Below are 15,174 nucleotides of genomic sequence, written 5' to 3'. Positions count from 1 at the left end.
CTCTCACCTCCTTTGCATTCTTCAAGATGTTGCTCTTGTGGTGTTTTGTCCTCTCTTAGCTTCTCCGGAACAAAGTGTCAGCAAAAGTCTGCTTTCAATGGCCATCTCTAAAATGTCTCTTGGCTGTAGCTGCTCTGAGGTCCTTCTTTTTGTGAGCTCTTTTATAGGACTCCAGTGATTCAATCAACATCCCCTCTGAATGGGTGAGGTCCATATCGTCATGGAAATAATGCAATCAAACATTCACTCACAGTTGATTAAGTCACATCTCCATGGAAACACTCAATCAATGGATTTCAACCTAATCAGCACTAATACGTCTACCCCCATAAGATTGCATTAAAGAACATGGCGTTTTGGGGGACATAATACATCCAAACTGGCACAACTACTTATGTCCCATCTATGTTCCACTTTGGCCAGTAATTTTTTTTAAAAAAAGAAAGAAACACCTTAGAAATTTAGGAGGCAGTATCCAGCGCTAAGGAGAAGGGGTAGGTTACTGGGACCTAATGAAGAAAAGAGTGCTTTGGGAGACAGCCTAGAGAGTTAATGTCCTCAGGAAGCCCCAACCCCACAGTTCTTGAGCTCCACATCCTGGGGCCACTTTTCCTACTGTAGGCCAACCCCTCCCTCACCCATCCCTATCCCAAACCCTGCCAGAGTTTCTAACTCAAATCACAGAAACTGTGATGAGGACTTGGGATCGGCACACATCTGCACTGGTTTCTATGGCCCTGGTGATACACCAAGGAATGGAATTGCTGGGTTGTAAGGTGTGCACATCTTTCACGTCACTAGATAATGCCCTACTATTTCCCTGAGTCATTATATTAATTTACACCATCACCAGCAGCAGTGCTGAAGTGTTCTGATTCCTCCATATTCTCACCCACACTTGATATTATTGGGTGTTTTATTTTTTGCCAACTTGTGAATCGGTATCTCATCGTGTTTTTAACATGCATTTCTCTAATTACAGATGAGGGTGAGCATATTTTTTATGTATTTATCAGCCATTCTGGTTTCCTCTCTAGTAATGTGTCTGCAAGTCTTTTGCCTGCTTCTTTCTATTGAACTGTTACCTTTTTCTTAGTTTTCAAGATTTCTTTATGTATTCTAAAATCAGCTTTATGTGAAGCAGATGTCTTCTCCCAGTTTATGACTTGTGTTTTAACTTCTCTTTGTGGTGCCTTCTTTAGAAGTTTGTATGTTTTTGTGATTTAAGAACTATTTCCATATCTTGTGGTTATAAAGATTTTCCTCCCATATTGTCATTTAAAATTTTTCTGATTTTGACTTTTCCCAGGTAAACATTTAATCTACCTAGAATTTATTTTTGTGCATGGTAGCTAGGGGTCAGATTTCATTATTTTATGTGTGTTTAAACAGTTGTTCTAGCAAATTTTATTGAAAGTCTGTCTTTCCACTGGTCTGCACTGTTATAAATCAAATTTCCACATATGTAAGTATCAGTTTCTAGTCCTCTGCCTGGTATCTTTTTGTATTAGTTATCTATTGCTGTGTAACAAATTACCTCTAAACTTGGCAGCTTAACACAAATGTTTACTATCTGGTTCCTTTGGTCAGAAACCTGGGCAAAGCTTAGCTGGGTGCCTCTGCTTAATGCTTCCATGAAGCTGCAAGTCAGGGCATGGTCAGACATGCAGTCTCATCTGAAGGCCCAACAGGGAGAGGATCTGCTTCTAGGCTCACTCGCTTGATTGGTGATTGATGACAGGATTCATTTCCTTGTGGGTTGTTGCATCGAGGCCTCAGGCCTTTGCTGACTGGTGGTCAGAGGCCTTCTTCAGTCCCTTGTCATGTAGACATCCCCATGGGGCAGAACACAGTGTGGTAGCAGGCTTCCCTTGGAGCAAGAAGAAAGAATGAGAAAGAAGAAAACTGTAGTTTTTGGTAACCTAAACTAGATGGTGGGTGCTTTCTTCTGTCTCAATCAACCTCATTATTGATGAACTAAAATGGGAAAATATTTCCTATAGGTTCCCACAATGGTTATTCAACTTGGAAAATGCAGATAAGCCAGTTAAGAAAAATTACATGGTATATACTTACATATATGTACTCTCAACTCAATCATCTGAAGAAAGTTCACACCTATTTTCTTATCACTTCCAAGGTTCCAAAATTTGTGTTCTTCCAAAAATCCATTTCAAGGCATGCCCATTCTCCTTTTCAATTTCTATTTTGAATATGGACAGTTTTAAGTAGTAAAAAAATAAATAAGCAATGGTCCTGTCAAACAGTCACTTAAAATACCTGGGAGGAGATTAATATTAAAATATTTAATTATTTATATTACTATAAAAGAACAATTCCAGCCTCCTGGTAGTCATATGTTCTTTTTTTTTTTTTTTGAAATGCTTTTTCAGTATATGCTCTTTTAAAAGTTTTTCCATACAGTTAATAGTTAATTTTTTAAAAAAGTTAATTAAAAAAAATGAAAAAAATATGCAGAGCCCCCCGAGGAGCCGGCAGAGAATGCAGGGGCGTTGGGCTCTTTGCCCACCTAAGTGAACCTATTGGTTCCTTCTTTGGGTCAAGGCCTGCTCTGTGTGTGTGTGTGTGTGTGTGTGTGTGTGTGTGTGCTTGTCCATACATCTGTGGGTGATATTTAGTTAGCAATTCCTGCAGTCCTAGAACTTAAAGAGAGACTTACATGACAACCTCTAGAATGACTGCCAAACTGTGGCCCAGTAAATAAGTAACTTAGGTTTTCTATAAGCATGGCTAGTAAGAGAACCTTCTCTATGCTCCTTTTCTCTGGAGAAAAAAATATATGTTAATAACAGTGAGGTAAAAGTAAAAATAAATGTATCTCCAGTTAAGTCATCACACCTCTGATAACTTATCGTTTTGGCAAGGCTTGCAACCTCTCATTTTTTGTGGAACTATTGAGGGTATAAACAGATGACAGTGTAACACTGTTGGCAAAGATTTTTATACTGTGTTATTAATTGTATTTCTGATTCTTCTACCCACCCCACCCCCACCCTCTTATTTTGGTAAATGTAATGGGCCAAGAATTACAAAAATGTAAGCTCATTTGAATGGACATCTTAAACATTTGGTGCTTAAAGATTAAGAAAGCTAGAGAGATGAAGGTTATTCAGATAGAAGCCCACCGGCTCTGGTGGTAAGAAGGTATTACAAAGGCTGAGCAGATACCTTTGTTCATTCCTTATTATCAGGGACTGAGCAGTTTACATTAGGGAGGCTTGCATTAGGAGTGCTTTCTTAAGTTTATATTTTGGAGATTAAAATTCAGTTAGGACGTGGGATCAGACACCCAGGGGAGTGAATCTCCCTGGCAACATGGAATACGACTCCCGGGGAGGAATGTAGACCTGGCATCGTGGGACGGAGAACATCTTCTTGACCAAAAGGGGGATGTGAAAGGAAATGAAATAAGCTTCAGTGGCAGAGAGATTCCAAAAGGAGCCCAGAGGTCACTCTGGTGGGCACTCTTATGCACACTTTAGACAACCTTTTTTAGGTTCTAAAGAATTGGGGTAGCTGGTGGTGGATACCTGAAACTATCAAACTACAACCCAGAACCCATGAATCTCGAAGACAGTTGTATAAAAATGTAGCTTATGAGGGGTGACAATGGGATTGGGAAAGCCATAAGGACCACACTCTCCTTTGTCTAGTTTATGGATGGATGAGTAGAAAAATAGGGGAAGGAAACAAACAGACAAAGGTACCCAGTATTCTTTTTCACTCCAATTGCTCTTTTTCACTCTAATTATTATTCTTGTTATTTTTGTGTGTGTGCTAATGAAGGTGCCAGGGATTGATTTGGGTGATGAATGTACCACTATGTAATGGTACTGTAAACAATCGAAAGTACGATTTGTTTTGTATGACTGCGTGGTATGTGAATATATCTCAATAAAATGAAGATTAAAAAAAAAAATTCAGTTAGGAAAGAGGTAGCCTTCTAACATGGAGATAAATTTTGTTTTCAAAGCAAACTTCGAAATCACAAGATTTGGGGGTTTCTTTCTGGTAGAATGCTGCACTGCACGATATATGTTTTAAGATAACTTCCTTGTATTGATCCCATATCTGTTTCCAGTCAGGTTTTGGCATAATCTGTGTTGTTCAAGTTCTGTGAGAAAAAAGAATTTTGAACTCGAGCTTAACTTGAGATATGAGTTATCAGTTTTTTCTTCAGCCCTGTTAGCTTGCACTTCAAGCTCTCATGGTGCCTCTAAGTGATGAGAAAATTTACACCTAAGAAATGTTTTGAATTCATTAAAAGAAGTTCAGAGCCTAAGAGTTGTTTTCATATCTGTTAAGTCATATGAAATCTGTTCTATAGAAAGTAATAATTTCAGGTGATGGGTAGATGCTGGGTTTTAAGTTTCTGATACGATTATCTGTTTAATTTGGCACAGTTCACATTGTGGGGGTTGGCATCCTAAAAGAGAGAGATCACTAAGACCATGGAGGGGCACATCAGATCTTTTCCTTTGGTGGGAGTCGAGGCAGAATTATTCAGAATCTAATCTGAGATGCATTTGATCATATGGTAGAGGGTTGAATAATTTATATTTTGCCTTATTAGCAAAGCCTTGTTTAGTCTCCTACCACCAAAATAACATAAAAAACCATCCATGATATTAAGACTACACTGATTTTTTTTTTTAAATGTATTCAAGTTTAAAATATCCAGCTTCTCACTAGGGGTGAGAGAAAAATTGCTTATGAGTAATGTCTAATTTAGAATTGCTCATGCCCAAAATTGATACAGAAAGGCTGACAGTACTGTGCTCTCATTGTGCAACTATGTGAGAGAGGTTTTAAAATGTTAACATTCTCCCAAAATAAAAGGACAGGCATGATTGATTCCAATTTTAATTTTGTTGATCCTGTTGCATGCCAGTGTACCTGTAATGCTGGTGGACTATACACATAACATTTTAAAATATAGACTTCAAGAACTAGAAAATACTAACATCATTGGTTTGGAGAAGATTGGTTACTCCTAATTATATGATATTAAGATGATCCTAATTTGGGAACTGTCTAGAAGAAGAGTGGCAAAAGGTAGCTTGGTGCCCTTAACCAGTGTTTGCCCTGGAATCTGGTAATGACGTGAAGCTCAGGGATGGGGTTGTCAGTCAATCCGTGGAAGGGAGCTGGCAAGTGGAACGCAGTTGCAGGGCCCTGGCAACACCTGCAGGTGTCAGGGACAGAAGAACTCATTTAGAAGCCGTACTGCAAGATGGGAAGACAGGTGGCAACTCTCTTACAGGGATATCTTTTATTTGAACAGAACCAGACCAACTGTTCCTCATTAAAACACATTTTGCAACATGTTCTAACGTGAGCAGATCAAACGTGTATGCGTCTGTGTGCACATTAAGAGAAAATTCAGTGGCATGCCATTGACAGGTCACATTTACAAAGTCTCAACATGGCTCAGGACTGTGAGACAGGTAGCATGAAATGTTTCTGTGTAACCTGAGGCTGGCTTTCCTGAAATGGCCTTCTGTAGTGAAAAAGGAAATTGTGCCTTTGCCTCCACAGGATGCATGCCAAGTTAAATGGATAAAGTCTGTTTGGTGAAAATCTCTATCCAGATAGTCATTTTAATAATTATACAGTAGCTTGATCTTTTTCATTTCTTTGAATGAAATTATAAATGTATCTCTGAAGCGTTGCTGTCAGGGCTATGCTTAGTATGAATAAAGTCAAGCCATTCATCTGCTTCACCTTTTATGCTTATGTCTATAAATTGGGCAAGTCACTTAAAGGAGAGGTTAACTAATTGTAATTACTTCATGTATATGCTGGAGGATTAAATGAGAGAATGCATGTAAAATTTAGAACCCTGCTTGGCACAAAGTGAACATTCAATAAATATTTCTTCTACTTACTATTTTTACATAGAACCTGTCCTCCAACTTTCTTGCTTGATCCTTAAGCTTCTGTTTTCATGGCCATATGACATACTACAATTTATAAATATTTTGAATGAAAAGGAAGAGGAATTTGGGATGAAGGCCTCTAAAGAGCATAACTTCCTTCCACTGGAGGAAGCCCAGGCTCATGTAACACACAAGAAAAGGATATTTGCAACTATATGAAAGTGTGAATATAGAATGCAAAGGAACAAGCAGAAACACAAATATCCATTCAGAAAACATTGCCCACCTCTTAGATGTCCTTTCCTTCAGGTCCCTGTCCCTTTTGGCTGAAAGATCTATGAGGAGAAATCTAGAGGCCCATTTCCTCCCCATTTTGGGTAGCTGAGCAAGCAGTAGGCTCAGCAGGTCTGAGTTACTAGCTCAGTGGAAGAAAAAGGTCTTAGCAGAGGCTGAGTCCTGGAGGCCCCATCTTCCAAGGCCATTTCCGCCACCAGGAAGCTTCATGGTCATCTGGCCACACATCACCAAGATTTTCCCTGTCCCCCTTTCCCTGTAGATGTGTAAAGCATTATGCTTCCATTGGAGTACATTCTATGGTGCAGCTACTTCAGCTATGCCTTAATTGAACACACTTTCTATTGGGATATGCAGATTAATGGCCTCCCAAGGATATCTACATCTTAGTCCCTGGAACCTGTGAGTATATTACCTTACACAGTAGAAGGGACATTGCAGATGTGATGAAGCATCTTGAGATGGGGAGATTATCCTGGATTATCTGAGTGGGCCCAATGTAATCACAAGGGTCTTTATAAAAAAAAGCCTATGCTGCTGGCTTTGAAGATGGAGGAAGGGGCAATGAGCCAAGGAAAGTGGGCAGCCTCTAGAAGCTAGGAAAAGCAAGGAAACAGATTATCTTTAGAGTCCCCAACAGGAACGCAGCTGCACCAACACCTTGATTTTCAGACTTCTGAAAGTTTACGGCACTTAATCTGTTATGGCAGCAACAGGAAACTAATATACCATGCTGCTTCTATGCTCATAAGATTTTCTCCAATAACCTTATTTTATGTTTATGCTCCGTGGTGCTGGTGATGTACAAGGCCGAGTCCCACTTACTTGACCATCTAATAAGAAATATAAAAATAGGTAAACAGAAATTCATATAAAAAAATCCCTAATATTTTTGAACCTATATAAAATGTTAATATATACAGTACTAAGGAACAGGTGGAAATGCAAGCATCCATTCAGCTAATACTGCCTGCCTTCTAGGTGAAAGCCCTGAGCATCCATCTGTTGGCTAGTAAGGCCACCCTACCCCAAAGGAGCTCACATGCAGGGTATTTGGGGGTGGAGCAGCACACAGGCCATTCGCTACAGTGCAGAAGCCCAGCTGAGGGTCGGCCAACAGGAAGTGCAGGCCCGCCCACCTGGTGGTGTGCTGTGGCCAAGAAAGGTTTTCCTAAAAGGGTCAAGTCCGAGTTGAGATCTGAGAAAATAAGGAAAGGAGGCACAGGGCAATGGGGCAAGGGGTAGAGGAGAGATGTCTGGCTCAGGTGGAAAGCAGAAAAGGGCAAAAAGGTTTGATTTATGGTCATGGAGTTGACAGGGAATTTTTTTTTCTTTTCCTTTTTAAAAGTTTCCTTGAAAACAGCATCACATGAATATTAGATTTTGAAAGGAATAGCACATGGGCCTGTGGCCCATCTGACAGGTGAATCCCTCCTACTAAATTGTGGAATCTAAGCTTCCCTTCTTGTTAGGATGGTTTGAGAAAGGATCCTTTCCTGGGGGCTCACAGCATGGATTGAGAGCCCACAGGTAAGAGGTGCTGACTTCATGGTGCACACAGCTCCTCCCCGTGGGCTGCTACCTGTGGTTACAATAACTGGGGCAGACATCATCATCTCAGTCATGGTGATAAGTGCCGTGGGAGGCTCTGGCCCTCATCATTTTCCAAATCCCACTCCTATGATGAAATGATAATAGCAGCCATTTATTGTAAGCCTGTGTTCCAGGGACTCTGCCTGGGCTCTGGGTCTGTTATTTCTAATCTTTTCAATTTTATGGTTGGTATTTATAATTCCCATTTTACCAAAGAGGTAACTAGGCTCAGAGAGCTTAAACCACTTGCCCAAGGTCACACAGCTGATAGATGTCTGAACTTGGATTCAATTTCTGGTCTGCCAGAATTCAGCCCTCATGCTCACTCACTTATTATACCTTGTACCTCCTGTGACATGTGTGGGGAGCAAACACAAATAGCATGGACACATTAATCATAATTAAAAAGCAAATAAAATAGTGACTTTGTAATTAAAAAAAAAAAAAGAATATTTGAGCAGTTTGCATTTTCCATTAGAACCACAAACTACCACGGAATCAGTTCATCTTGAGTTCCACCTTGCCCTTAAAGAAAATAGCAGGTGCAGTGGGCTTCTTGTGGCTCCGTCTGCACGTTACCACTCTTCCAGAATAATTCCACTAGGAACAGGAGGGAGGCTTGGTGCCAAAGTACTCTTCAAGTTTCAGTTATGCTCAAATGTATTAAATGTTTGAGGGGTGGAAATTAAAAATGAATGCCTAAGAAGAAAGACTAAGACCTAAGTTAAAAACAACCACAGATAATCCACTATGGTACTTTAGTAAGTAACTTTTATAATTTTGAGCAAAATTTTATAGCAAATGAATCAGAAGGAGGAGAGAAAGTAAACTTGTGAAAATGTCATCAAAAAGGCAAAGAGGTTTTTTTTCCTAGATCCAGAGCATGGGCACATGACCTGAACTCCAGCTTTGGGAAGCAGAATGTGTTGTAAACCGAAACAAATGCTTAATGCTTCAAGATTTGCCTTCATCCTGCTCAGGTCAGCCTGACCCTTGGCCTGACGCCACTTGTCACTGGTGGTGTCTTGAACTGCAGGTGCAGAAGCAAGGATAAGCTTTTATACCTGGGCTGCGGCAGAGGTGGATTTTCCCTGAAGAACTTAAGTTTTAGGGACCCTCACTTTGATGGGCCCTTTCCAAGACCCTGTACCTTACTGTAAATTCATAATTTCTTTTTGTTTTTTGTTTTTTTTCTTCCTTTAAGAGAGTTCCCCAAATTATATAAGCTTCAGGCTCCACAACATCTGGATCCACTGCTGGGTGAGGGTGTCTGTGAGGTTCCTGGACTGAAGCCAGAAGTGTGTGTGTGGCTGAGAGCACATGAGAATAGGCACTTCCATATTTTTCTGCAGAAGTTGTCTACAGTTTTCATTAGCTCCTCAAAGCCATATGTGACTCAAAAAGGTTAAGGAATTCTGGCTTAAAAGCAACGAGTCATCCTCTTAGTTCTGGTCTTGTAAACCCAAACTTACGACGTGATAGTTTAATTGCTAGAGGCAACGACTCATGACTCATATAGGATATTGCCCTGAATACATCAAGGACACTTTGATCACCAGAGACCTCGATAGGTTCTTGATCAGTCATACATCGCATCTAGAATAGACACCCTCATATTCATTCATTCATTCATTCAGCCACTCCTCAGCATTTACTGAGTACCTCCCATATCCCTGGAACTGTGTGTGCTAGGCTCCAAGAATTCAGAGAAATTCTGTCATTTCGTTTGAAGGAGGATTCTGCATTCTTTTCCAAGGTTGGCATATATCTATAAATATGAGTGCTGTCCTTGAGACCTTCAGGTTATTTTTAATCAATCAAAATGGAAAGCTCATCAACATATTCCCAGCTTCAAAATAGTAGGTGAAAAGCCAGTCTCACCAGACAACTGTCTCCTAGGGTCTGGGGCAGGTTTTGGTGCACAACTCAGCTCCTGGTGCTGTGTCCCCCTGTTGTGGGGCAGCTGGTGCCTTCCAGTCCAGCTGTGTGCCTCCTTGTAAGGATTCGGAGTGCAGGGAGACCTGTGGGGTATCAGCCCAGATCCCTGAGGAGCACAGAGGTAAATAACGGTTTGATTGTCATTGGGGTTGAGATGTATCCTGGTGGTTAACCGCTCTATTAATTTTGCAATTAGTCTCCTACAGTCAAATCAAGAATTCTTCCACACATCTATTACATGTGAATATTAGCCATTAGTAAAAGTTATTTTCATTTCCCCAATTCTTTTCTTTGTGCCTCTCAATTACCTACTCATTTGAAGTCAATCCTGTTGATTTCTTTATTAAAGATCTTTTGTTCCCTCCTTTCCATCCCATCTGCCCTCACCCTATCATAGGTCCTCATTACCCCCTACCTCAACTTGCCACTGGATTCTCTACCCTACTCTCTTCCTTCCTTAGCCCACCCGACACATCCCTTTAAGAGTTAGCTTTATAGAACACAGTTCCAGTGTTTCTACTAAGCATGATACAGTGGAAGCCAATGGTGTTATCAGGACCCTGTCCTCGAGTAGATTGATAGCTTGGAAAGGAAGTATAAGCAAAGTAAAACAGCTGTCCAAAGACCATTTGTGCTGTGTCCCAATCCAGAAAAAGTGGATTTCTAGTAATTCCAGAGACATGCCTCGTGTGCTATACCGCCTGTGGGTCACCCATTGTTCCTTCCAACTTGATCCTTCCCGACCCCCACTTCCATATCTCAGTGTTATTCAGTTTTCAACAGTCAAGTCCCATGTTATGTGGGGAGTCACTGATTATAAAGCTTGTGCATAAGGTGAAAATCTCACACAATGGAGTCAGTGTTATCCTAGAACCACCTGAGCTCAGCCACATGCTCCCTGCTCCACCACCCCCAGAAACACAGGGGAAGTGCAACCACCTACAGAAGCAGTTCAGTCTGTCTCCTGGCTCATTGGGCTCTCACAAGCAGGGTTCCTAACACTTTCCAGGTCATGGCATTGAGAGAAAATGGCAGTATTTATATGGCACACCTGGGTAAATGGAGGAGGCCGGGGGTTGGGGAGGGAAGAGGGTTCCCCTTAGCCATCCTGACCCCTTCATGTTTCCCTGAGGGTTGAGGGCACTCCTCCTACTGCCGCACACCAGCTGGGAATCTCTCCACTAAGGGATGTGTTGAAGGAGTAAATGGTAGCTCATTCTGGAAACCCATTACTTAATTGATACCACAATAGGGCCTTTTCTGCATTGTAAAGCAATTTTTTTGTTTGTTTCTCTTTATAGGAATTTAGAAACAGGCTTGGGAATCACTTGAGTTCACCATCTCACACCTCTGCTGCAATTCAGCAAGGCTCGGTGGGTTCCAGAATGGTGCTGAAGATGCAGAGGCTCCATCAACACTGTGCACTGAAGCTGTCTGTGGGCCTGGCTCTGTTTGCTCTTCTTTTTGCTGTTTTTGTGAAGGTCTATAATTAAAACACAACTGAATGAAGCATCTGAAAAAGAATAAATTTCTAATTAAAATCTTCAATGAGCCAGGAAAACAACCACATCATTTCTCAAAGGGCAATAATCTGTACTGGTCCTTCTGCCTCCTGTTCAACACCACTTTTTAATGAGGCTCACCCTGTCTCCCATTGAGTTGGGCCCATTGGTTATATGACCTAAAACCCAGTAGCAGCTGCCCCAGCGTATCTTTTAAAGTAACTCATTTTGGTTTATTTTTAGCAAGAAGTGCAAGTGGTTGCTTTTTTTTTTTTTTTTTTTAATCTTTTTGGTCTTCAAGCCAGAACTTAATTGTACAGTGGCCTGGGTCATCTTTTCCTTGTGTGGGAAGAATCTTGAATCTTTAATAAACATTTGTAAACTCATCTTCTTCTTTATACTTTGTTGTTGGAGTCACAATGCAGAATTCCCTAGAAAGTTTGCAGCTACAAACATCTTATTTTTCACAGCAGATGTGTTCCTGAAAAGTTTATACAGAAACCTATTTTGGGAACCTAAATCCTTTTGGAAGGTACTGGAAAAGCCTGCCTATTAAAGGACTCTTCGCAAAATTTTGTGAAGTGTGAGGAATCACCCACTTCTTTCCACCCACAAATTCTCAAAAACTGGATTTGTCTAAGCTGTACCCTTTTTCTGACATTTTTGTTTGATCAGAGCAAATGTTTTTTATCTCTACCTCATATCGTTGGCCTTTACTAAATGCACTGACTTCTTTCACAATAAAATGACGCATTGTAATATGCAAATCTTATGCTTATCAGAATTTAAATAAGTTATTTAGATTGTCTCAGGCAGGGAAATCAAGTGCCTTATGGGTTTTTTTCATCTTTAAACCCACACTCCTGTTCAACACTTCCTTTTATCTCAACATGTTTTAGCCTTTTATGTGTCTTTTAAGGAAGCCACATTAAAATTTAATTGTGCCATCATTTGGTGAATTAAAAAAAAAACTTTATCATTAGTTCTATTCTCCTGATCCTTGTAATGTGCTTCTAAGAGAAACACATTCAAAATGCAAAGGATCTGCCTGTGCCCCTTCAAGAGTAGGGCAAACTAACGTCCCCTTGGGAGCATTCCTTTCTTGAAATGTGTGCACAGTCATTACTTTGTTAATAAACAGAGGGGGTTCCAGTGTGGTACTTATTTGAAAAAACCTAGCAGAGGTAAAAAAAAAACGCTATCCAAAACCTAGAGTCACACTATGTAGGACACAATAAAAGTTTTATACCGGCAACTCAATGGAGACAGGTTTTTTCTATTTCCCTTTTCTCACTCTTTCCTCACTGTTCCCTCTCATCCCCTCATCTGTTTTTTTCCTCCTCTCTAGCTCTATGCTTTCCTCTTCTCTCTCCTTCCTTCAATTTGCTGTAAGAGAATGATACATCCAAACTAGCCACAGAGCCCTCCCCTCCCTGTAGCGCAGATTCTCAAGAACTTTATATTGTACAGGATCCCACCCCCAACACACACACACACACGCCCAACTGTTACCCTCAACTAGGCTGCAATTCCACTCTAGTTAAAAAGTTACTGCTCTGCAGCAGGGACCGGATCATATAGGAACGCAGTTGCCATCTCTCTGCCCGCTGGCGAGGGGGATGGCCGTAGCCTTGGTTTGGAAATCCATGCTTGCTTTTTGCCCATCATCCCCTGCTACAGAGAGAGAGGGGAGGCGGGTGTGGTGAGCATCTAAACCACAGTTCTCTTGTGGACTTTGAATAGGACGCATCCTGGGAGCCCGAGGGGCGCGTGCAGCTGCCTGCTGTTTCTAGCTCGCCTCCTTCCTAACCCACAAGGATTTCCCTCCCGCGGGCCCGTCTGAGTTAGGCGTGGCCACGTGACTTGCTCTGGCCAATGACAGCCGAGTGGAAGGCCCGTGGCGCACTTTGGGGCGAAGCTCGCTTCCCGCGCTTGAGGTGGTCGGCACTGCACGGTAAAGTGAGGCCTTCCCCGTGGGCTGGAAGCAGGTCGAGGAGCAGGGCCTCCTGCCGGCATGTGCTACGCGGGCGGGAACCGGTGAGCGGGAAATGAGCTTTGGTTGGTTGTGTTAAGCCACTGAGATTTGGGAGTAGTTACTATAGCATAAACTGGCCCGTCCTCACTCATACAGGGAATCAGCCACGCTAGGGCAATAGACCTACAGATTTTCAACAAAAAATTGTTGATCCTCATATATTCTTTTTATATTTTCCCTTAGTATCAAAGACTTTTTTTTTTCCCCTCTCAATGCGACTCCGTCTGCTAAGAAGGAAGCCTATGAAAAGATCCTTTCGTGCTGGGGCCAATTTTTTTTTTTTTTTAAATAAGGAAACCATAAAGATAAAACATACTTTTAAAAATCTACATAAATCATAGGAGTAGAGCTTGGTGAATTTTCAAAAAGTGAACACGGTGTAACCAGCACCAGGAGGCCCCCTTAGGCACCTTCCCGGCCATTACCTCCACCTCCCTCAAAGGCAACCACTGTCCTGATTTCTAACACCCTAGATTGGTTCTGCCCATTTTTGAACTTTATATAAATGCAATCATAATAGTCATAATAGTATGCACTATTTCGTGTCTGCCTTGTTTTGCTCAGTTCAGATTGTGAGATGCATCCACGTTGAATCTAGCAGTTCACTCTCTTCCATTGCTAAATACCATTCCATTGTATGAATGCTCCACATTGTATTTCTCCATTGTACATTTGAGTTGCATCTAATTTTTTTGGCTGTGATAAATAGTGCCGCTATAAACATTCTTGTACATGTGTTTTGGACACAAATATAAGCATTAATGTGGTAAATATAAATAGTAGGAGTGGAATTTCTGGGTCCCGGGGTTTGCATATGCTCAGCTGTAGTTGATACCACCAAATGGTTTTCTGAAGTGATTGAACCAATTTACATTTCCCTCAGCAGTGAGTTCTGGAGAGTTCTGGGTGTAGTTCATTTGTTGAATTGAACGCTGTCATTTTTCTATTTCCTCTCTCTGTACCTTGTCTCAAGAGACCTTGTCTCTGCTGTCTCTCTTCTTATGTGTCAGTCCTATTTTAATAATGATAAATTAGTAACCCTTGACAGTTTAGCACTTAAAATTGCATAGGTTATGATGTGTACTTTACAAGTGTTCATCCTGAAAAATAATTTTGAGATATTATTGCTAGTTTACCAATAAAAATTTTTAAAACTCCTAAGATTAAGTAACTTGCACAAAGGGCATGGAGCTACTAAGTTATAGAGGCAGGATGTGACACAGCCTGGCTCCAAAGTCTGTGTCCTTACTACACTGTAACTCTTCCTGCTCCCCTGTCCCTGTTTTTGATCAAAAATTGGCCTGTGCAAGAGATGTGTATCTGGGATTGACCCGTGTGGACACCTGGGTTCTTGGGGAGCCCAGCCCTGCACTCCATGCTGCCCTGCTCCAAGAGTGCACCTGGCACTTCATACATTTTTTCAGTCAAGGATCTTCTTTCCTGAAGATTTATTAATCCAATTTTTAAAAATTTATTTTTCTTTCTTTCTCTTTTAAAATAATCTTACTCTGCTTTGTCAAGTGTGAGATTATTTGAGAATGTAAAGAATTCTTTGGTAAAAATTTTGCTTTGTTGCTGCAAAAATGTGTGTCCAAACATCAGATTTCCATATGTCTTTCAGTCAAAACATATGCTGCTTCCATTGACTTCACTCCAGGTTGAAAATTTCAGTGTATATTATAAGATGTCATGGAAAGAGACTTAGAGTCACAAGTAAAGCTTCAAGAAGTTCCGTCATTATGAAACAAGCAAAAAAGTCAACGAAGGAAGGAAAGGAGAGAGGGAGGAGACTAAGGAAAAGAAGGACGTAGAGAAATGGAGAAGGAAAGGGGCGGGGTGGAGATACTCTCAGGGCTTGCCTGGCCCCTGAGGCACTCCAGGGTGTTGCAGTCAATTCACAGGAGGGCCATAG

At 41.1% G+C, this 15,174-nt stretch overlaps 1 protein-coding gene across 1 annotated transcript in view; it reads left to right on the top strand.

The window, feature by feature from the left end:
- The window catches only part of CDKAL1 (CDK5 regulatory subunit associated protein 1 like 1), a 732,119-nt gene extending 719,795 nt beyond the window's left edge, over positions 1-12,324 (top strand). Inside the window, 1 exon segment of the mRNA XM_037843927.1 lies at positions 11,027-12,324. Within this exon segment, the coding sequence (XP_037699855.1) occupies positions 11,027-11,218 (192 nt within the window). The 3' untranslated portion in view covers positions 11,219-12,324.
- The last annotated feature ends 2,850 nt before the right edge of the window (positions 12,325-15,174 follow it).

Source organism: Choloepus didactylus, chromosome 7 (assembly GCF_015220235.1).
Source record: "Choloepus didactylus isolate mChoDid1 chromosome 7, mChoDid1.pri, whole genome shotgun sequence".
In the NCBI taxonomy this organism is placed as follows: Eukaryota; Metazoa; Chordata; class Mammalia; order Pilosa; family Megalonychidae; genus Choloepus; species Choloepus didactylus.
This window is presented reverse-complemented; position numbering and strand designations above follow the sequence as displayed.